Below are 24,477 nucleotides of genomic sequence, written 5' to 3'. Positions count from 1 at the left end.
TTAATTCCCAAACAACATAACACTTTCGAATCGCATATTTCTCGAATTATTTTATCGCAATCTGCCACGTCGGAATATAGAAAATCGTTAGGGTTTGCCCCAGAAAAACTTAAAGCGGATGGACTCGCCTACTAACGAGAGAGAGAGAGAGAGAGAGAGAGAGAGAGAGAGAGAGAGAGAGAGAGAGAGAAAATAAATATAAAACTGGCAATTGGATCTGAGATAAGACATTTGCAGCATACCAACGAGAGACTGATTTTGTCATCACCTAATGACATGGTTTCACCTGGATAATATATCAAGCACTGCTGCAGCTGAACAACCTCTGTGTTCATGAAGATCACTCTAATAAACATCGCTGTTAAGTATAATTTAGCTGGGCGAACTGGCTCTAGATAATGCCACTTTAAACTGTTACTCTAATACATATTCTAATACCACACCAAGCTATATTTAATATTATGCCATCTCCAAGTTAATTGTAAACAATTATGCATTGCCCACACTTGGCAAATATTAAAGACCCCAACACAGCTTCACTATTATATTAAAGAGAAATTATATACTGTAAGCAAATGTTATGTATGCATATTTGTAAGCCACGCTAAAAACATTTTCATCTGAAAAGAAAGTGCTTATCGTAAATTTAAGGGGTCATGGCCATTACCCTATTTATTGAACCAATAAGACTGAAATTGATGATCACAACTGCAACACTATAAACACCATAAAGCAAGGCAATGTAAAAGAATGAACACTAAGCAAGTAAGAACACTATAGTCTGAATAAAGGGAAATCGAACTGAACCTCGCCAATTCTTTTTAAAACTACTTCCTTTACGTGAAAAGACGGTTGTGGTACTCAACGTCAACTTACTTGGACCGTCTTATGAAAACAGGAACGCGATAGAATCCTTTATGCTCATAGCCAAAAGCCCTTTAAGTAAAAGTGACCAAACAAGTTGAGCGCAAGTGAGAGTTTGGTGAGCATAAATAAAAGCACGCGTGGACAAGACAGCAGCTCTGACATAAGAAGTGGTCTCTACGACACAGTTCCGTCATATCACTTTCTAGGAGACGTTTACGAGAGAAGTTTTCCACGAAATATGGACTATGATCATGTAAGAAAAAGAAGTGTTGAGTTGAACGCCATCAACAAAAAAATCGATAAAACATACATACAAATTATTTATATACATACATACATTATATATATATATATATATATATATATATATATATATATATATATATATATATATATATATATATATGTATATTATATATAAAAGTTTACCGAAGTCTAGCTCGCCTGACAGGTGATATATATATATATATATATATATATATATATATATATATATATATATATATATATATATATATATATATATATATATATATATATATATATATATATATAACTCTCTGGTTAAATGAGGGCTAGCGCGCCTAACGGGTAACATTTCCATATTAACACCCGCTGGATAAATGAGCATCCAAATAAAACGTTGAAAACATTACTAAGGCGAAAAGCCATAAGATGGCTAAGCGAGACGGACAAAAAGCTTCCAGCAGAAACTACAGGTTTCGGATGTGGATGCTAAAAACTTAACTTCAGTCATGCTACAGATGAATGTTAAGAAAACCTGGAACCCGGCTTCATACGAAGACGCACACTAGACGAGGGAAAATTATTCAAGAGAGAGAGAGAGCGAGAAAAAATTATGTGAGTAAACTCACAGGACATAAATTTCAATCTAAATTAGAAAAGTTACAACTTGATGATATTCCAGTAAGAGTGACAAGAAAGGGAAAAAAAGTTAAAGAAAATGCGAATGAGACTTTCATAGAAACGGACAAACTACCAGTTATATGAAACACATAAATGAATTAATTGGCTAATAAAAAATTAATACAGTAATTAGCATCTCGAGGTTACCGCAAAATGCAATTATTTCTTCATAATCCTCTTTAATTAACACAGTTCTCGGTAATGAGGAATCAAAGTATTCGAGGACGTACTAAACATTTTTCGCTATTCTGGCCTACCTCATGAAACCTTCTGAAGTCTGATATTTTCCACTACAAAACGTTTACGGCTGTGAAACAGGAGTGGCAATCAGACACACAAGGAGAGAGAAAAATCCCAGCCCCATATCTGTTTAATACTCGAAGAATATTATTTATTTATACAATGACCTATTTAATCAAAATCATATTCCAAATCTACTATCAACTTTATGACTGTGTTGTAATATGAAAACTAACTGAAGGACAGGGGCCAGGTGATAAGATTCTCTCAATCTATTTCACTCAGCACACTGACATTCTGTTTTTTAAACTATCCTGAAAACAAGTAAAGTAAAAAATAATAAGTACCAGAATGTAAAAATACGAACTTCACATGCAACTGAAATGATAATTCTCATTACCTTAAAAATTACATTTAACACCTCCTACAGACTAAAATGCATTAAGTCAGATATGATGGAATAATGTTTAAAAAATTACTTTAAGAATAATACCATCCAAATTCAAATAAGCCGAAATAACATTAGGGTAACCGTAGCCCAACTCTTAAATCATTTTTGGACATCGCATAAACGGTGCTCAAGCTTATTTTACAAATTTACAAAACGCCACTGAAGTATAGATGAGGACAGAGCATGTATAAGGTTGTGACCTCCGCTTTTGAAGTTGGCTTTGCATTATAACACAGCAGTGCTGGAGGGCATGGCATCACTCTGTCATTTTTCTCGAGCAACAGCGGTAGTCTACTGGTAATCACCTCACGCTTAGATTTGCCTCGAGGCCAGCTTGTCTTACCTCTGGGCCCTATTCAATCATGCAGAACGGAAATATCTTGTCCGAGCTTCGGGACAGTATGTAACGTTCCTAGGGCCGAAACGGTTAGTATTCCCGGTATGGGTGCACTAACAAATATAATAATAACATAATATGGTAAACAGTATGACAGAATAACTATTATATCACTCTTAGAGGACAAATAACAACTGGTAACTTCGGAACAAAAAGTTAGCCATAAAAATCTGCAGACCTCCAGCACGTTGTTATGCTAATAATGTAACTCACATATTAATTGAGAATAAAAGGTTATGCTTTGATGCACACAACTAAATAAAGCTCAAAGCATACTACACGCGCAAATTAGAATAAAAAATACCGTGTAATATTAATTTACACGAAGGCTTGGCTTTTGATTACACAAAGGCATTCAAGTGTCAGCTTGAACATACATATATACAAACACACAAATTTCATCATCAAAAGAATCGGACAGGATACTGTCTATAAATCAAGTGGCGTTTTTAGGTTTAGTGAATACTTACTTATATTCAAAGGATACATATCACAGTCATTATTTTATAATCCTTATCAGATCTGTATATTATTCTACACTTGTAAGGTGTCAGATGTATGTTATAAAGGGTTACATGAAAAGAACGAAATTTTTTTTTAATACAGTGATTTTTTCTTTGACAAAGATATTTCAGATATCGATGACCATAGTAGTTGCTAAAAATTTTTTAAATAAACTGATCGATTAACGTTAAAAGAACGCAGTTAACGCTGCATGGCGTATCTACAATCTACCTTAAAGCGAAGAAAAAAAAAAGGTGAAAAGATATCACTTAGAAAATCCCCTCTGTCGCCATTAACTCGGCTTCTATCTAGGCTACTTTCGATAACTGGATCTCCCACCGCAGGGGCGCCGTTACCATACTTTCCATTGCGCCGCCCATTCATTCGCATGACGATATTAATGAGACTCTCTCCACTGACGTATGGTAAGTTAGTAAGCAATTAAAGCAAGTGAAAGCAATTAAAGCAAGTGGATAAATACAGCAATCAGCCAACAAATACAATGATCGTTAATGTGGACGGGTCAGTTTGCTTATAATTAGGCAAATAAGACCTCAACAAAACTGATCAGCAGTTAAAAAAAAAGATAAACAAAAGCTCAAGATCAAAAGCACCAGATAAAAACACACAGAAATATGTGGGCTACAGTTAAAAACAGACAAATACAGGCACGGTGAACTACAGAATCCCAAATAGTTCAACTTATGGCTACAAAACACAGACCGAATACTTGAAAGACTGCAATCGGTCATATACTGTTAAACAACAGGACGTGGAGGATTTCAATACACAACAAATTTCGCAAGTATGTCATACAAAATCAACGTGATATTAAAATAACTGTCCTTCATATACATTTTTTATATTCTTTTTCACGAGCCGTTCTGTTTCCATATCTAAGATTTACTCTGGGTTGCTACTCTTCCTGTCTGATGGATAAATAGTAATGCCTAATGGGAATCAATATCATTATCTTATATATTAAATTACATCTGTCCATCACACAATTCCCTACTGTGGAAAACCTGGAATAAGCTCCAGCCACTTTCCACTAAATCTGGAAAAAACTCTAGAACTTTCAAAAGGTGCATGACGAACCTGATGACATTGCGACTTACAAAAATATACACTTCCTAGAGACTATCGATAACGAACATGATGATAATATATGAAAACTGGAGCAAATATAACGGTAACAATTGTAATTATAACATCTATTCAATGATGAAGACACGCACAGTTCTAACGCTATACCTGTACGAATAATTTTATAATTTTTTCATTTACTTATTTTTTGAGAACAAGATATCTACGTGAATCTGTCGAGCACAATTTCCCTTCTTTCCAGATACAATGGCTACAAATATTTTTGTTTTGTTAAGTGTCTATTAGTAAAAAGGTTTCTAAATTCAAATTCTGACGTATGCATATGCTGATGCATACATTAAAAAAATGTTTCGCTGACAATGATCCCAAATTTCTTACAAAGTAGAAGAAAAAGACAATAGATTCAATTTGATGGTAATTGTATAATGGTTATAAAATGCCGCTTATTTGAAGGCATAATGAGTCTATTACTCAGTCTAGTAATTTCACGCCAACGTTATACAGAGGTTAAAGATAACTCATACAGCAAAAATTCCAGAGAGAGAGAGAGAGAGATACTTTTAAATAAATTTCAATGAAGTGTCAGAATCCACAAAGACTTCAGGAATGCGCCTGTTTCAGTACATAAACAATGTAGCAATAGTAATAGTTTCAAAACATTTCCTTGATTTCCTTTCCTCTTCTGAACGAACAACTGAAGTGGCAATTAAAACAATCTTCCATTGCTATTATTACCTCAGCACTATCATTATCACTAATTATAGCATTCCATCCATTTGTCACACTTTCTACCATCCGCTCGTGCTGCTATCATTTCCTTCTTGTGTTTTCAGCACAGGTGATCCATGGGCTATAAAGCACATGTAGTTTCGGTGATAAGAGAAGTCATCTCTTTCAAATAAGATGCATTTACAATTACAAATACGTATATAAACGACGCACAAATTCACATATACACTTAGAAATGAAAACATAGATTTCTACAATACCCATTTCTCCGCCTACATGCATCTGATTTACAATGATACAACTTCTCTCTTTGCAATTATACAATTACCTCCAAAAGAGGATGATGAACCAACGAGAGAGAGAGAGAGAGAGAGAGAGAGAGAGAGAGAGAGAGAGAGAGAGAGAGAGAGAGAGACTTCCTAAGACAGATGTCTACATTAAAATCTATCGATATCAGGTTAAGGAATAAGGAAGAAGGTAAACAAAATTACATCAAACAGCTTTCAAAACGGAAGATTTTTACGCATTGGTGGCCATCCGTCTTGGCTCTGTAGTAACAAGTAACCGTGAAATCGAATTTCCTAAGGTTGAAAAATACGCCCCACCCTTTAACCACATTTCTGTTTTTTCTTTGTTGAGATCGAACAGAGCCAGCTGCCACCAGAGAGAAAGGAGGACACAAGCGTTAGGTTAAGGGTCGGAAAGAAAGAAAAAGATGTACGTTAAAAAGCTATACAGCGAGGCGCCTAAGACCTACTTGCTTTATTTGTGGCATTTTTCATATTTCTTATCAAGAATCAGTGAAATTATAAAAATACTGCATTATTTCTTAAAAAACATAGAAACCATCAATTTCGAAGGCTTTACAAAGAACGTTTGAAAAATAACCTTCATTGTTAAATCCTCAATACCTGAAGTTTGTTTATTAAGGATATCAAAAAAAGAATACCGATTAGCTAACAAAGTTCTACTGCTTTGACAACAATACAATGAAAAACCAATGCAAGTTAATACGTTTCACCTTACAGCAACAAACAACCTTGATTATAACCCAGTAAACAATGGCGTCCTTCTGTTAATATACACTATATAACACATTCTATTGTTGACAAACACCCCTTCCAAGACAGATTCCCCGATCACCGTTCATTGTGAAAGCACCTCTCAGGCTTCACGGGGTGACAGAACGAGCAAGGAGGCCACGTCATTAGAAAGGATAGCAGACATCCAGTGATGGGGGTGGGGGAGAAGGGAATGTTCGGTAATGCATTTAATAATAACTGAATTAATATTTTTCTTAGTATTCATCCCAGTGTACAAATCAGCAAAATCAAATATGTTCAATATATACATATACATATACATATACATATACATATACATATACATATATATGTGTATATATATATATATATATATATATATATATATATATATATATATATATGTATAGAAAGTATATCAACATATATCAATATAAATATTATATAATATATATATATATATATGTGTGTGTGTGTGCGCGTGTGCGCGTTTGTGTGCGTGTGAATTAAAATACAAAAGACTAAAGCTAACGCTTTCCTGAATATAAAGGAGAATATTGATAGATACCCCGCTTTCCCAATCTTAATAGATTTCCACACATATTCTTCCTACCTATTTGGAGAACCAAATATAAATCTTTTTGTCGTTGGTTACGGCCTCCTTTTAATTAAAAATTAACCTAAGGTCTTTATAAATCACAAAAAATCACCATAATAAGAAACTCCCAAGCGCACACAAACATACGCATACACGCTCACGAAGAGGACGCAAAACACTGCATGGTAGGAGTTAAGTCTTGCAAGGTACGGAGACAATGAAAATAGTTTGGCAGCATAAAAATCCTTCAATTGCTCTCCTTTAATTGTCGAAGCATCGACAATTTTAACATAGCCTCTAGGGTAATACTGTTTCTCATTAGGCATCTTTCTAAATCACCACTGAAAATATTGAAATATTAAGAAATGACACAAAAACTTATTCTTCATTCGCATAAACAAGATACAAGAGCATTTAAGCGGGAACAAACACAAGAGAGAGAGAGAGAGAGAGAGAGACTCATATGTTAAGACGTCCTTGCTTCTTCCACCCACCCAAGAAGAATATATAAGTCCAAGGATACGTATACGGACATCTCCTTGTAGATATCATGATATCAATGTATGGAACATTATCTGCATATCCTTGACAGCCTTTATAACCTAATGCAAGGAAATTATCGAGCGTCATTATCTATGTGCAATGCTGTGACCTTCCAATGTTGCAAAAGGGGAAATTATGTCTTTTCTTTTTCCGAGGGGTTCCATTTTGGGAAGTCTTCTCACGCACACAGCCACTGACACAAAAAGGACAGATCGAGGCGCTTGCATATTAAGTTACAGCCGACATCGTCTGTTGTCAGTCTTCAATGGTCATGTCTCGAGAATGTGATACTGGCTAAAGCAACTAGGCGTTCTTTAAATCAGCCATTATCTGTGTTCGTCGTCTCTTTTATTCTTCTTACTGAATCTAAGTGCTCATCATAAATGCGGAATAAATACTGATATCAAACTCAAACTCATGACTAAATGTCAAGCTAAAACAAATAGGATATCAACGTTATACACTGCGATGTGCTTCCTAAAAAAACAAATGCAAGCAAATGTAAGATAATAAAATGACCACTTATTAATGTGGAATATGTGAAAAATGAACTGTAAATAGACAAGGAAAGTCTTTATTTCGTATAACTAAAAATATGTAGGAACTTTCAGAAGACTGAAAAATATTAACACTGACACTGAAATAATAGTTGTTAATAATTTTTTGCTGTAGACAATCAAAAGACTTTCATAAAGGAGGTCAAGAATAAAGACTGCTCAAAACCAAATATTCTCATAACCAAATTCTTCATAAAATTGAGAAGACTTATTGCAGACAATAAATAAAACAACTAAGGAATTATAAAGCCAACAGTTATCGAATCACAATGAGAAAATTAAAATTTTCTGAATATTTATACTTCCATTCTCAAAGTCGCATGAGTCTCTGCAAACCACAGTACAGATGCACTTGTCAAACATGCCTCAGAGATGTTAAAAAAAAAAAAAGCACGAAGCTCTGTGCGCTCTGACAGATGGGATACGGGTGATGTAACTGGAGAACTGTTAGTGTACCAAGTATGCACGCTCGCTTGTACGTGCAGACATAATCGCAAAAACCACGAGGAAATCAAAGCGTTATGACTCGTGTGTGATATCATGCATGTCAAAAACTTGTATGAAAGACTGAACCTCAAAGTAAACAATTGTGTAGTGCACCAAAAAGAGTTACAATAACAGCTATTGTCCATATGGAGATTTGTACTTCTTCAAGCTGAATAGCGGTCTGGACCTCACATGGCATCTACTCTACAACTCGTGATATTTGTAAACGACGATTCTAGGTAACGGGAAATACCAGTGCATACAATTCATTTTTATACAACAATACACTGCATGTATTCTCCAATTTTCACAACTTCCCTTTTTCTGTCACAGTTAAAAACCAGTTCAACATTACATCTTTAATCCACGAAGTAAGATAACTAAGAGCTTCATAATTTTTTCTTCTTATTCTTACGTCGTCAGGTTATGTCACTCTAATGTACATAAAAAAAACTCATATCAATGTTTATTTCCGGGTTTCGCATAAGAGTACGGTGAAAATGATTACCGAAAACTAACCGGGCCAATGCAAGTTTAATTTTCGTAGCTGGTTGCAATGCAACGTGAAGCACTGTAGGCCAGGGTATGTTATATTTGGTAGACTATTATTTTCAGTCTCTTCATAATTTTCTTTGAAAAGTGGAGTTGCATCACTTAACAATAGATCTTGTACTCGGAAGAACATGAAAAAAAAACTTACAGGAAATTCTGGAATTTTTAGTGACATGCACAGAAGGACGAACGCTCCCCTAATTCTAAATTACCTCATCAGAAACAAAGACAATTGCTAAATCAGAGGAAATAAACACCGTCGATTCCAGTAGAAAGAGGAGAAATTTGAGGTTGAGCAACGGCCAAGTAAAGCAAGCTCCTCCCCCCCCTGGATTATGCAAGGGGTCACTTCTGGCCTGCAACGCTGTGTGAGGGGGTTTATTCTAAACCTTTCATAAAACATTTCCCCTGAGTCATGTCGCCTTTCGCACCCGGGCCATTTTAGCTGCAAATTCTATGTATTTAGAGCACGCCCTAACCACAGCAATGAAATGGAGAGAGACAGTGCAATATTCGCAAAAATTTTCACCTAACGGCATTGCATTGTCTTTCACGCAATGAGCCTGCGGCTAAGGATGGATTCTCAAATGTCTGTTACGTAAACATACATAAATACGTACATGACAATATGAGCTCAAACACTAATATATATATATATATATATATATATATATATATATATATATATATATATGTGTGTGTGTGTGTGTGTGTGTGTGTGTGTGTGTGTGTGTGCGCGTGTGTATACTGTACATATATATATTTATGTGTGTATATATATACATATATATGTATATATATACATACACATACATATATAAATGCATACAATGTGTGCTAATATGTTCATAACAGAAGTATATAAACATAAACATAACTGCACTCAAACTTCGAAATGTTACTAACATGGGGGGTGAGTGAAAAATCTTTGCCATCTTATAAGTAATGATTTAGACCAAATGAACACTATACGGATTATTAATCTCAAAAAGAAGGAATTATTAATAAATTCGGGCAAAAGAAGGCAATGGGGCTCGTAAATAACTGACACCAGAAAAATAACAAAGAAAAAAAAAAGACTTGGTCTTCAACTTATGGTAATGTTGAAATTAATAGTTTGTTTATGTAAATAAATATGATTGATCATTTGTACATCAACAAAATCTGATAAAAATATACTGTATTCTTATATGCAATAGAATGTAGACATGAATAACAATTATGAAAGTAACTAAATGCTGCTGTCAATGCTAATCAGAATTCTAACTTCATTTTGCATGCCCTTGTCCTGTGAAAATGTAAGGTCCTTTATTCAAAAACAATATTATGATATACTGGAGACTAATACCAGCGTGAATCAACTACTAAGGGACTTTATACTGTTACTAACTGATATGTACGTACATGTGTACTTCATTCTTAATTACACAAATATACAGTATGAGAACGTACAAGTGTGAATTCTTACACACGCACACACATATATATACATACATATATATACACATATAGTAATGTGTATACATATATCTACTTTCCCGTGTACAAGACAGTCCTAAGTTAATGAACTCATGTTGAACCATGACAAAAACATAAAAAAAAGAAAATACAGAGTAACATAAGGTACTTGATACAAGTACAGTGTAAATAATAAAATTACTTGAATATTACCGTGCACAATAGTATATACTATATATATATATATATATATATATATATATATATATACATACATATATATATACATATATACTCTTGCCAAATATAAGACAACAGACTATCCATAACCTACGATGCAATAATTAAGGCTGAAATATAAAGATAAGCGGAAATACCACGTACTTCTACTCAATCTCTACCAACACTCAAAAATTTCGTTTGATGCCTTCTTATTTATTTGAATAATCACTGATATTAACATTTACCGAAGAACACCGTTAATTCCACCTTTGCAAATGACAAGAGTAGAACCAAAAATTTTACATTTAGGAAGAAAAACAAAGACATACGCGCTTTTTCACGGCAGAATCTAGAATAACATTCATGTTTTTCACAATCTTTTATGCGAATCATGTATAATTTATATAGTCCCCGGAAGGCACATTTTGTGCGCAGCGACCCTTGAAAAGAAACACCTCTGCACTTCCACGTAATAATAAAACTCAACCGGATTCAAGGAAAAATAATGAAGCAATATTTGCGTAAGAGGCGGAAGACAACATGTATTTGCAATACCACGTGCAATAGCAAGCCGCAAAAACGGGGTCTTGCTTTCTTGAGTAGATGGTAAAGTCCGTCAAGCGTCGCATGATGACAACTGCATGGCAACGACGCATGTGTGCATTAACTGCCTTTGTGTTTAAGTTAACGTCCCTACTTTTGCTTCCAGAATCAGATCGCAGATTCAACTCATTACCGTTTGACTTCCTGTTCAATTGTTCTTTGAACCACCGTTTCAAAAGGACATTTGCTGTCCATCCCTTCAGCCACTATAAACAAAAGACCAAATGATAAGCATATTTTAAGTCATAAACGGTAAACTCTTCTGGTTTACGATTTTCAGAATACAGTAATGTACTTGATCTCATCCATGCCACGTTCTAAATCTGGGAGATTCTTTTCTTTCATCCCGTGTCCTTGATATCACTGGAAACTTTCCTTTCTGTCCGTCACGAACCGTCAGGCTAACGGGTTCTCCTGTCTCGTAACAGCACCCAGCTCGTTTCGGGAAAATGATCGGAAATTATCTGGTGAATCGCCTGTAAGAGTTTAACGATAGCACTGATACAGCGTGACTACTTTTGTCTCGCTCGGCAAAACAATCCAGTGCACTATTTAAAAACCCAGAAACCATGAGAGAGAGAGAGAGAGAGAGAGAGAGAGAGAGAGAGAGAGAGAGAGAGAGAGAGAGAGAGAGAGAGAGAGAGAATTTCGACGAGAGATTTATTAGGCAGAACAAGACAAAATGTAAAATGATTATGTATATTCCAGTTGGGCGACTTAGCTTCCTTCGGTAAGTGTTAAAATTTTTTAATTTGAATCTTATACTCATTCATATCATCCAAGTACAAAGATCAATTACCAATACTTGGAGACACATTTAATTCAGTCTTTACTTCAACATCAATATCGAAATTTTGCAACAAATTCTAAGAAATAGTTTTCTTTTAGATTCTACATTTGCTGTGAATACCACCTGATATTATCATATATAACTCTTCGTTTATAATTCCAACTTAACATTCTTCAAACCCCAATTTGAACTTTTCTTTATTATTCCAGGCAGGACTTTACTTCGCGACTGAACTTTCAAGTTCCCATTGGATTTTAAAATATTGCTTCAACATTACTGTTATGAATTTGTTTCACTATCCTCTTACAAGGTATTCAACTCAATTAGCTATTTCTTTGACCAGAAATCAGTATTTTATTACGCATTTTTTTTTTACTCACGAACACTTGCGACGAGTTTCTCTTCCCCCTACGACGAATAAATTTGGAGACACCTGGACTTAATCAACAGATGCAACATTTCACCTCACAGATGTCACGACCATTTTCGTAGCAGCAGATGTACAGCACGTATATAATGAAAGCGTATGAGTTTTACAGCTGATAAAATATGAGATATTAATTTCTCCTGTAAGCATGATATGTAAAAAGAGTAACCTTCTTACGCATGGCAAAATGGTTTCGGAATATGCAACGCGGAGAAGAAAAATATCTGATCTCTTCACTTATATCTAAGGATTTACTCTTTTTCAAAACTATTATAGATATATTACAGTGAGGCGACAAATCCAGTAGCAGTTGGCACAAAATAAATCGGCAACAAAATTAAAAATGATGCCAGCACCTTCTCTTAGTAAGTCAGAATTATATATCATCTTGAGCAAATCATAAACAATATCTATGACAGTCGACTAATGGAGACACTCATGAGAAAAAAATAAAAAAGCACACGCCTTTTAAAAAACCATGCTATTCAAGAAAATCGCAAAGGCCGTGTACACTTAACAGTTGCTAGCACATACAAACAGCTATGCTTGAGTTTCTCCTATCCGCAATTGCTCTGTTAATTCTGCTGACCATGTTTTCTCCAAGCTTCACTGGATCGATTATCTTCGAAAACCACCCTCTTCCAGCGTTATATGACGCTGATGTATTTGTAACTTTTTCTTAACACAAATATCCCTGACTTCTTTGAATGACGCTGTTTTTCTAACAGGACAGTTTACGAAGCGAATTAAAATCAACTATCAAAAGTATATTGCAAAGATCGTAAAACCAATTTCACACGAGAAAATCAAGAGAACTATCAGTTCTGAAAATTATCATAACAATATGAGATCTGGATTGACAGTCAACTACAGCATCATTCAATAATATGAAGGGTGATAGGAAATTCAAATACAGCAGACAAGATACAGCGTTTAAATTTACATTTAAAAACTTCTTTGCCAGACAGGGACATTTTTTATGTAATTTACCTGGTAATTGGGATACAGAGAAAACGTTCATAATAATCCTGGGAAGAGTCAACGACATCTCGACTTCGATATTCATAATCCTTAAAATGTACTTGTATATTCATATAAACTTAATTGGGTCCCACATAAAAACATATTCTCACTCAAAAAAAGTCTTAGCACAAGAGAGAGAGAGAGAGAGAGAGAGAGAGAGAGAGAGAGAGAGAGAGAGAGAGAGAGAGAGAGAGAAGGGGGGAGGGGGGCTGAAAACCAGACGAGTCCAAATGAGAAGAATCAATTAAAGGGAACATTATTTCCCTGGGCATAGGTTTTTTATGCACGTAAATGATGGAGAGAGAGAGAGAGAGAGAGAGAGAGAGAGAGAGTAGGGGGCAGGGAGTAAGCGTTAAAAGCTATAAGGTAAAAATGAGAAGAATCAATTGCAGGGAAAGTCTTTCCACGGAATAGGTTTCCTTTAAGTTAATGATGCACAGGAGTAGAGAGAGAGAGAGAGAGAGAGAGAGAGAGAGAGAGAGAGAGAGAGAGAGATGTGTGTGTGTGTTGTGTGTGTGTGTGTGTGTGTGTGTGTGTGGAGGGAAGAGCTGAAAGTTAGACAGGTAAAGACGAGAACTGATTTCAAGAAAAACACTTCCTGGAAACAGGTTTTCGAAGCAAGAAGAAAAAAACTTGGTATCTCACAGTAATGGTGGAAATAAGAGAAAGGTTGTTAAAAAAAATAATATAAATCAAGAGAATCAATACACCACGGCATCAAATAACGGCAGAGAAAAATCACAAAATGAACAGCGGTATAAATAAGTAAAAAATGCGCCGAAGTTTCTTCGGGGCAACCAAGTTTTCTGTACAGTACAATGCTGTATAAAACTATCAGGTGCGACCGGCCAGCACCCAGTCTCTCCCCAGAGCCTTAAATAAAATAAAAACTACTGAGGCTAGAGGGCTGCAATTTGGTATTTTTGGTGATTGGAGGGTAGATGATCAACATCCCAATTTGCAGCCCTCTAGCCTCAGTAGTTTTTAAGATCTGAGGGCGGACAGAAAAGAGTGGGGAGGGACAGACAAAGCCGTCACAACAGTTTTCTTTTACAGAAAACTAAAAATGAAAGGATTTTTCTTCACAAGAGCCAGTAACTTCTTGACCCATTTTACACACACACACACACACACACATATTATATACACATATAATATATACAGTATATATATATATATATATATATATATATATATATATATATATATATATATATATATATATATATATATATATATTACCTAAACAGCATAGAAACTCATTTGTGCATATGTAAAAATATATGAATTCTTAGCACATTACCATGAGCCAGTATCAGGAGAAATGCAACTTTCTTCGCAAGTCTTCACCGAGATCGAACACAAAAGCTTCATAATAAAAATAACCCGGTGGGGAACAGGGCCCCAGGGTATCAAAGCAAGTCTCTTTCCACGGCTCGCCTCAAACAGCGCAGAGAGACAACAGGAAATCAATATGCAAGTGAGTGTCTCAGTCAGCCCTTCATGCTCCTCACTGCCTTCGATAAAAAGGGACACGAACATTGGGATATTATTATACATGGTAACGGGGAGAACCTTCACAGATTTTCTGTGTGTGTGTGTGTTATAAGGATACATAGGAATTAAATATAGGTAAAGTAGAGGTACTTGCACATATCTCACACAATATCAGATCCAAAAGAAAGGTAAACTCACTGAGGATTACCAAAACGAAAGTTTAAGCAATGAAATTCCAGATTAATCTATCTCAGCAAAAGACTTCAAACTATCATGTAAGCCTACGACCTGTTGAATAGAGTACTATACGTCTAAATGCCGGTTACTAGAAACCCTCCCCTTAATGCAATAATGGCGGCATAATTGATGCATGCAATGTGCGCGGATGCTATGAAATGGGCTGACACTGACTCGCCCTGCCGCAAGCGACTGCAACTGCCGGTTAGTTAATTCATCTACTTTAAGGTGCCAAGCTTGTCTGATTGATTGTTATGATGTATATGCCCGGCATTAACTGACTTTCCACTTCACGCTAGCCAAAGTGACCCTCTGAAATTAAAAGCTAAATGGACTGTAGTCTGAGGGAGTTTAGCCACCTTTACATATCCCGATATGTATTGTCTGTGCTCATTTAAATAAGATAAAACAACAAATATGCAGTCTGAATTTTTCAACCGTAATATATCATCATCAATCTTGAAAATATTCAGAAAGTTACTGTATATCAGATTATCACTTAGACATAATCAATATAACACATGCATAGCCCATGCCCCTATACACATGAACCTACGTAATAAACAGGATAATGTCGTATTTATATAAACATATTTTACATGAGAGTAAACGCTAGGATTTTCAAACATAGTATTTCTGAGGTGGACAGAAAAGTGCCAAAATCAAAACAAATGTCTAATACTCAAAGTTAACGTACTACAGAAACAATAAACGAAAACTTTATTCGAGATAACATTTACTGAGAGAGAGAGAGAGAGAGAGAGAGAGAGAGAGAGAGAGAGAGAGAGAGAGATCAAACTAATCTATCCTTAAGAAAAATTACTTCTACTATAATTGCAGTACAAAATACCGACTAGTCGCATAGTCATATTCCGTATATCTCCATCACTATAGGCTAAGCCTTTTATCAAGCATGACCTACTCCCAAGCCAAAGAAACCGAAGCAATCTCCGAGGACCAATTATTATAAGTACTATTATTACTTATAACGTAATTAAAATAAAAAAGAATATTTTGCAACCCAAAAGGAGGTTATTTTCTACAGCTATTTGAAGTGCTGAAATTATAAACAAATATAAAAATAAAGTGATGAATCTTATGAAATAAAGCACACGAATAAACAAATACAGAACGATGATGATAATCAAATACAAAGGAAAAAATTATCAGCCAAACAATCAACAGCACAACTTCCTACATCGTTAGATTGTTTGGTTCGATGACTTGTTTCTTTCCACCTCCTGCAAAGGTATGGAATTCTCTCCCAGCTTCTGTTTCCTTTGCGTCATATCAGCTTTCTTTTACCAGGCATGGGATAAACAAGGGCACTGAACAACACATCAAGGAATTCCTCACAATAAGAAAGTAACATAACATGAAAAGAAATACTTCCACACCTTTGAGGAGTTGATCACCATCTATTGCCTTCAGCCGCTGTTCAATTTACAAGCGATAATTCAGTGCATTAAAATGAATTAAGTAATTATCCGCTAAAAAGGGTCAATTCACTTTCAGCGGCTCCACTTATTGCTTCCGTGATCTCCAGGCAGAATTTTTTTCTTCTTTTTTTTTCCCTGCTAGAAGGTTCACCAAAACACTTCAATTGTAGGGAATAAGTCTGTTAACTTGAACGTTCATTCGCGCAAAGAAGCATCAACTCAATTCGGTCGCAATGTAAAGGTCGTAACAAGAACTTCAGTCACTTAAGCACACGTACAATAAATGTGACTCAGTTGATCTGCGACTGAAGATTATACTGATGAATTAAAACGATCACCTTAAAATTTGAGTACAAGTCCAAAAGGAAAAATTACGTATGGAATATACATATTTTTCCTAATAAGCAGTTATAATTTATCGTTTATTACTCAAGCATAAGATCGACCTGGGTAGACCTTAATCGCAGGGTAAATTACAATGAATCGCGAGGGTGTGTTCCGTTACACTGGTTTACAACGAGAAACTAATTCCAAATATGCCAGCGCGGTTCTAAGCAAGGCTCAATACCCGGATGCTCTCTGCAGAGAGCATCAGCGACCGGCCACATTACTCATGGCCATCACCCGACACCTAAGCGCTGCGATAAAAGACAATATGTCAGCAAGTTCATCGCTACAAAAGAAACATGCAAGGGTAAACATTATTAATTTCCATAAAAACAAAATCGCATAAGCAACGATAGCTGTATTTTCAAGTGATTATTAAAGTAAATGTAAGTGAAAGGTAACCCGTATGAATATTTTGCAGGATAATCTGCGCGCTTGTGAGCGCATGTTCATGATTTTGTCTCATGTTTTATATTAAATTATATGACACAAATCTTGGTAACATACGCATGTTCATTTGGTTACAATACTCTTCAATTACTCAAGCAGTTCCGGGTGAGGCTTTTAACATGACAAAAACAAGCAAATAAAGAAACAAACAAAAACAAATGCCTTAAACTGATAAGGCTAACCTGAAAATGCTATGAACGAGAACACAAAATTCTGCAGAGAAATAAAAACTCGGTGGAAATGAAAAGGCTGGCCGGAGCCAGACGAAACACATCCATTTTTAAAGATGAAATCATTATTACTCCACTGGCAACGGTACTCGCAGAGCCTACCGTTCCTACGATGCTCAGGCTACAACGCCATCTATTTAAATCTAAATACACCATATTTCATTTTATATAGTGCACCCAGAAAGCCGTCGAATTCACACGAGTTGTAGCTTACTCCATTTCTTCCGTATATGTAATTACGCTATACATTACAATATCGGATTACGCACGGTTTCGCTCCGTGCCAATCTGACTATTCGGAGCAAGGAAATGTTATTAGATTTCATCTCATTTGCCCTGTGTCCCATACATGTAAAGGGGTGGTATTTTTTGGGCAACTACCGATGCCGACATTTTCAAATCAACCAGTAGAATTCTTCTTGTTTCTGTAGATTTTGTATCGATTTGCAATCTTTCCAAAAGTAACCACAGTTCAAAATACAGTAGTATTCATTTATTTCTCACTAGCCGCAGTATAGGACAAATAGCACTCAGTAACATCTAATTACTTTCATAAAACTGCTCAAGATAAAGGGACTATAAAATCATATTAGAAAATATAACAGAGTAATAATCAGAATACAAGAAGGATGTAGTTATTGCCGCAGCCAAAACGCAAAATCATCGTGAAACATCACGAGGCCCCAATTCCTGTTCTTCTGGGAAAAACTTTACGTGAGATATTTCTGCCAAACCTAATACTCCCCACGACACTGAGTAAATGAGATAGCTAATAGCATAAAAGTGAAAATGTTGATCAACACGTACTAAAACAAAAGTAACAGAACTGACAATGCACGTCCAAGATACAAACTTATTCCTAAAACTGGCCGCTACAATGGACTCTTTAGGTAGATGAACAGGAAAACATTAGGTATCATCATTAACGACAATAAGCAACGCTTCCTTACTAACATTAAGAACCATTCTTTCCCAACCCCATCTTTTTACAGGGCAAGTCGTAGCTCTTTGGATCCAAACTGTTACGGCCCATGAAGGTTTTCCAGTACCTGTCATAACATTTAATGCACTCGAGTTCGTTCCAAGTCCGTATCAGAGAGGGCAGTTAAATGCAAGGTGACTCTAACTTGCTGCAAACTTACTTTCCAACTTTTCAAAGTAAATATGTAAGTTTCAGTGATTTACGTAAAAATGTCAAGAAAGTTAATTTAATGATTACGTGAGCATCACAGGGACTTCTTTGATAGGATTTAAGTGAGGGATTGATCCAGAATTGGCTGTACATTGTGGGTAACCGGCCCCCTCCCCCGCCCCACGAAAGCAGACTGACTCGAGGTCCAAGCCACGCAACAACTCAGTACAGTTGGGCGGTCAAAAAACACAGTATTGCGAACTGAATTGTTATCCAAATGATTGTTTCATATGTAAGTGGGTGTGGAATTTACCTTTGAACGCCAATCTGGCCGTCACCTGCATACAATAAACAATCACAAATACATTAGATCAACATGAAAAAAATTGACATTTTCTCAGGAAAGGCGCAACGAAGAATCTGTCATGTGGTCTAACGTCTTTGGTGTCAGGCGCATGATATCGTGCGTTTGTCCAGAGTGACCTTAATATAGTTTAATAACAAATTAACCATGAGTAACCAATGCAATGATTGCAAGATGAAATTCGATAATGCAAGCATACCTCTATTTTCAAGTATAAATAAGCCACAGGTAGGTCAAATCTAGTAATTTTTCATGTACCAGTTATATCAGATTGTAAAAATCTGAGGCTGGATCTTGTACGAATAAACGTATAAAATACAAGTCAATAAAATAAAGAAGCAATCAATGTTCAAGTATTCTAATCATAACGCACCTCAATCGTTAGAGCGCATACGAGAACTTAAAAGCCTCAGACTCATCATCAAACACAGCAAGACACCACCATACGCAGGAAAGTAAAGCACCTCAGATTGGGTTTTACTAAATAAATTACTTGATTCATACTTAGGATACGTCTCTCAGGGATACGGCATCGAACACTGCAGCACCATACTTAGAAACGAACACTATCTTACTCTCTTCTAACAATCGACACGGGTAAGTTACAAGCCCATTAGACTTCCCCTGCCAGTGTTCCCAGATAAAGGTCGTCTGTACAGGTATCTTGAAAGTCACTTCTTACAAAAGTACATATGTTGCTATAACTAAACATACAGAGCAGCAACAACAACAAATATATGAAAACGCGAGAGCAACCTTCGTGCCTTACCGTGTACTTAGAGAGGCGGAGGTCGGTAGGGTCGGAGCGATTGGTTTCGACGGACACGTTCGACAACCTGGAAGTGACACTGTGGACGTCGGAGGAGTAATCGGCACCCGTCGAGTCCCTCAGAAGGGGTCTCTTTCCTCTACGACTGTTGCCGCCCGTGCTGCTGCCAGGAGGACCTCGAATGGACTCGACATTATGGTATTCGGGTTCCCGTCGGGACCTCCTCTCGGGTCTCGCTAGCACAACACTCCCCGACCGGACATTGTCATAGACAGGTTGGGCATACGTCGCCACACAACGTCCGCTTGGGTAGGTCACTTCTGGCCAGTGGGTGTGGGTAGGACTGCGGTGGTGGGCGTGAGTAGGACTTCGGAAGACGTAACCAGGGGCCCCACCCACCGCCCAATGCGTATGGGCGGTTTTCGTAACATCTCGGGGTATGGAGATGTCACCCGCCGTTCTCAGAGAGATGATATCCTCTTCCTTCATCACCACTCTCATACTGCTCACGTAGGGCTCTCTGAAGGCCGCAAGAAAACACACAGTAATAATAATAATAATAATAAATAAAATGGGCCGGAAAACGACACGTTCTACAGAGATAATAAAAAATGATAATCATGATGTTAATTTGTATAAATAACAAGACCTGAGACCAAAATCACAAAACATTTATAAATTTACTTCGCGTTCTGCTAAAACAAGAGAGCCGGAGCATCCCGGCCTCAGCCCCCGTTACCTGAGCTGGTCTTTGGCAATAAGGAAGTCCTCTGGATCTGATTCGTAGGGCGGCTCGTCGTACCAGTGGAGTGGGGGACCCACACAACCGCCAGCCTGAGACGGACCCACGCACGCCCCAACATCAACACCACCCATGACCCCTTCGCCAACCTCGTCATCATACATATAAGTGTCATCTGAAAGAAGGACATGAAAACACCAACATTAATATAACATTTTATAAAGTATTTTTTTTTTTTTTTTTGACAACACAAGCAAACAGGCTTATTCAATGCTAAGAATTCTGCGCTTTGACTTTATGAAAAATATATGAAGCATGCGGTGACTGACATGGTTAACATTTTCAAACTTTCATTCAACACACATACACACAAACACTGCAAAATTCCCCGTGCATAAACAGTTCTCAACCTCTAAAGGAGCGCTGATTATGAAATTGTCATAGAAGGAGAGCAGAACCAGCATGTAGTCTGGCTTATATCCAGTGAAGTAAGCAACCGTAATCTAAAAAGCATGTGACGATAAGTATCGAGTAAACATTTGCTTAAGATCTATCTGCAGTATAATCTCTTATGAACATAATATGAATATATAACTCATTCGCCCTACATATATTAGCATAAAAATACGCTCTATGAGTACGCTAAACTAACTGCACATACTTGAGAGAGAGAGAGAGAGAGAGAGAGAGAGAGAGAGAGAGAGAGAGAGAGAGAGAGAGAGAGAGAGAGAGAGAGAGAGAGACATTTTATACTTACTGTTAATTGTTATGGACATTAAAGCCTTGAAATTCACACCAAAAACATTACCCGTCAGCGAAATCATTAAAAAAGAACAAACTTTCCAACACTGTATATAAGCGAAAGCAACTTTCTCTAAAATTTACCTCTGACATGGTGCTGACAGAAAAAAAAAATGTTCAATATAAAACCTTGACAAGTACGACATCCATATCCAGGACAGAATTTTTTTTTACTATTGTTTTTCCTGACAAGGCGCTACATAAAAGACTGGTTGGCTTCATCCGGGAGGAAGTACTTCACGAGCACATGTTCAAGATTACCTGTACTTTTTCGAGATAAAAATATGCGCAGTTAATGAGAAGTGGGGAAACAGTTAATGGACGTGAAAAATCTTCTCTGGAAAAATTCTTAATAGAATTACATCATGGAGGACCGATATTCCAATTCAAATTAACTAATTAATTCAAGGGCCGTTTTCTCTATCAAGCAAATCTTTAATTTGATACCTCTGGTTAAGGCAGATTGACTAGTGAGAGAAAATTAAAGATATTTAAGAGAAAAACTGAAAAAATGAAGCACATCACTTTGGAATTTTGTTAGCTGTTCAGTTCTTCTCATTTTTTCAAGTGCTAACTTGCAATTAAATCGAAGTCCATCATACAATGCATAAGCAAGTCTGACTGAGGCTGATTTTGATTTTGAATCAACAAAAAAGAATAAACTACCATGGAACAAAAGGAACAAAAATAAATCTTAGTCTCTCTTCCACCTTTGCTTGAGGCGTTAAAGTGGAAAACAAATAACAACAGGAAATTGGGGTTAACCTACGGCAAGAAATCCGAGTAACTACAAGCACAAACAAGAAGCAGGTCGGCACAACCGTCGAGGTTGGCTCTCATACTATTTATGTACGGTATAAATAAATTAGTCAGCTCCTCTATCCTACAAATAAATAAAAAAAACATAAATAAATACTAAAATAAATAAATGTCAATTATATAACTACAGAGGTCTGCTGATTCTATCAAGAATCAGCAGAAGGAACAACATTTCAACAGGATGGGAGGGGGTGTCCGATAAACTAGCCTCTCACGAGGAACAGTTTCAACAGGAACAAAAGAATATTCTCTTCAGGATGATAAGTGACCCTGGCACCTGATCTAGTCCATACATATGATGGAGGGTATCCGGCCGCTGAGAGCCCAAACAAGTGAGAAGACTTTGGTTATAATGCAACAAGATACGTAATTGGTTAACCAGAACTCATAAGCACCACAGCATGTTTTGCCAGTCATTTTTCAGGTCAACCGAGAAAAAAAAGAGCTTAATTTTCCAGGAAAAATTAGCTTAAATGAAGGGAGAAAGCTTAATTTTCCAGGAAAAAGGAGCTTAACTGAAGGCACAGAACGACAGCAATGCACTAAAATCCTAGCATAAAAATATAACATGCTGCAGAGGTCGAAATATAAAACGGACAAACAAACAAGCAACAAAAAGCACTGTAAATAAGACGATGTTGATAAGGACTGACGTTGAACAAACCTACAAATAAAAACAAAATATACATAAACAAAATGTTTGTATAAGATAAAAACTTCCTGAGAAATGAAGTCCCCAAATCAAAGTATCAAAACTTCAAAACCAAATCGGAAAAGGGTGAAAAAGTGCCAGTGGAAGAGAATGCTGCTACAACGCAACCGGAAAGAAAAGTGGTTAATTGCGTGCTTGAAGACTCGTGGTAATCGACATGCAGTAAAATATTATCGGGACTTTTACCCTTGCTGGTTGTTTTTCCCAGATTTACTTGGAGATTGTTACAAAGAAAATTTATACAAATTTTTCAGCTTGCGATTATAAAAATACTACATACTATAAACTTCGCCAATGGAACTTAATCTCTTTTCTCGTGGAAAAGTATAATAATTATAATTTTTCTCCGTAACATACCTAAACAAACACACTGTGCAATGCTGTCTGGTTGTGATATGAAACACACTCCTCTTATAAATGTCAAGTGACTACTGGAACACAGAGAAAGACAAGGTAACCAAAAGTTTCGAGGTTTCGAGGACGAAGCAAAGATTACTAAAGGATTGCATCTACGAAAAGAATGCTGGTTTTAGTAAGCATCATGCTATTAAAGATCTCTCAGAAACTTTCTGTCAGGATCTAGAACGCAAGAAACTTCATAAATATCCAAAAGGATGTTTCGCAGTTGCCTGTGGTAAGACCAAAACACCGATAAGAGGCATCTTGGCATGTCTACAAGACGCATACCTCACAAGACATAGGCCTGCTCAATAAAGCAAAGCTGAGCAGGCACACGAACAGATAAACCTAGCAACAACAATCCTTCACAATATTAGAATTCTTCCCTTTTAACCGATGAGTAAGTACAGAAGAAGGGGCTAAGTGGCACTTATTTAACTTTTTTGCCGAGAGAAATAAGTCCAAAGATGGTAAATATTTACGTCCCCACAACCTGAAAAGAGTTTATTCTGGATTGGCTAGAAGTTTTACATGATTACATCGAAATAAATATATCCAGACAACGTATTTTGTCGAACAGAGACACAATCTGCTTCCTTTATCTTGTCATATTTATACGACACCGGTTCTCGCTGCCCATACTACCTGGGAAATCAATTATTTCTGGGAGGCATTTGGCTTTTTATTTCAATTCAGAGCAAATTTTCAGCAACGTAGACACATTGCAATTTCATCACAGAATAAAAATAATAAGCTTGAACGAGAGAGAGAGAGAGAGAGAGAGAGAGAGAGAGAGAGAGAGAGAGAGAGAGAGAGAGAGAGAGTATCTTATGAATGATTTTATGCCAGCGGGGTTCGGATTACCTCGTCGAGGCCGTCCCGTCTTGATTATAAACGTAGTAAGCATTTTGAAGAACAATGAACACTAATCTCCAGTGTTTTTTCTCCCTTGCTCTCGCTTTCTCTTTCGACCGT

General features: G+C 36.5%; 1 protein-coding gene across 1 annotated transcript in view; it reads right to left on the bottom strand.

Annotated features, from left to right (window-relative positions):
- LOC136837770 (uncharacterized) overlaps positions 1-24,477 on the bottom strand; it is a 1,038,075-nt gene that overhangs the window by 116,807 nt on the left and 896,791 nt on the right. Inside the window, exons 11-12 of the mRNA XM_067102702.1 lie at positions 20,769-20,946; positions 20,030-20,549 (exon numbers count right to left, since the gene is read on the bottom strand). Coding sequence (XP_066958803.1) covers positions 20,030-20,549; positions 20,769-20,946 — 698 coding nt within the window. The remainder of the gene's footprint in view (positions 1-20,029; positions 20,550-20,768; positions 20,947-24,477) is intronic.

This window comes from Macrobrachium rosenbergii, chromosome 4, assembly GCF_040412425.1.
Source record: "Macrobrachium rosenbergii isolate ZJJX-2024 chromosome 4, ASM4041242v1, whole genome shotgun sequence".
Lineage (NCBI taxonomy): Eukaryota > Metazoa > Arthropoda > Malacostraca > Decapoda > Palaemonidae > Macrobrachium > Macrobrachium rosenbergii.
Note: the sequence above shows the minus strand (reverse complement) of the source record. Positions and strands in the feature narration are given on the sequence as shown.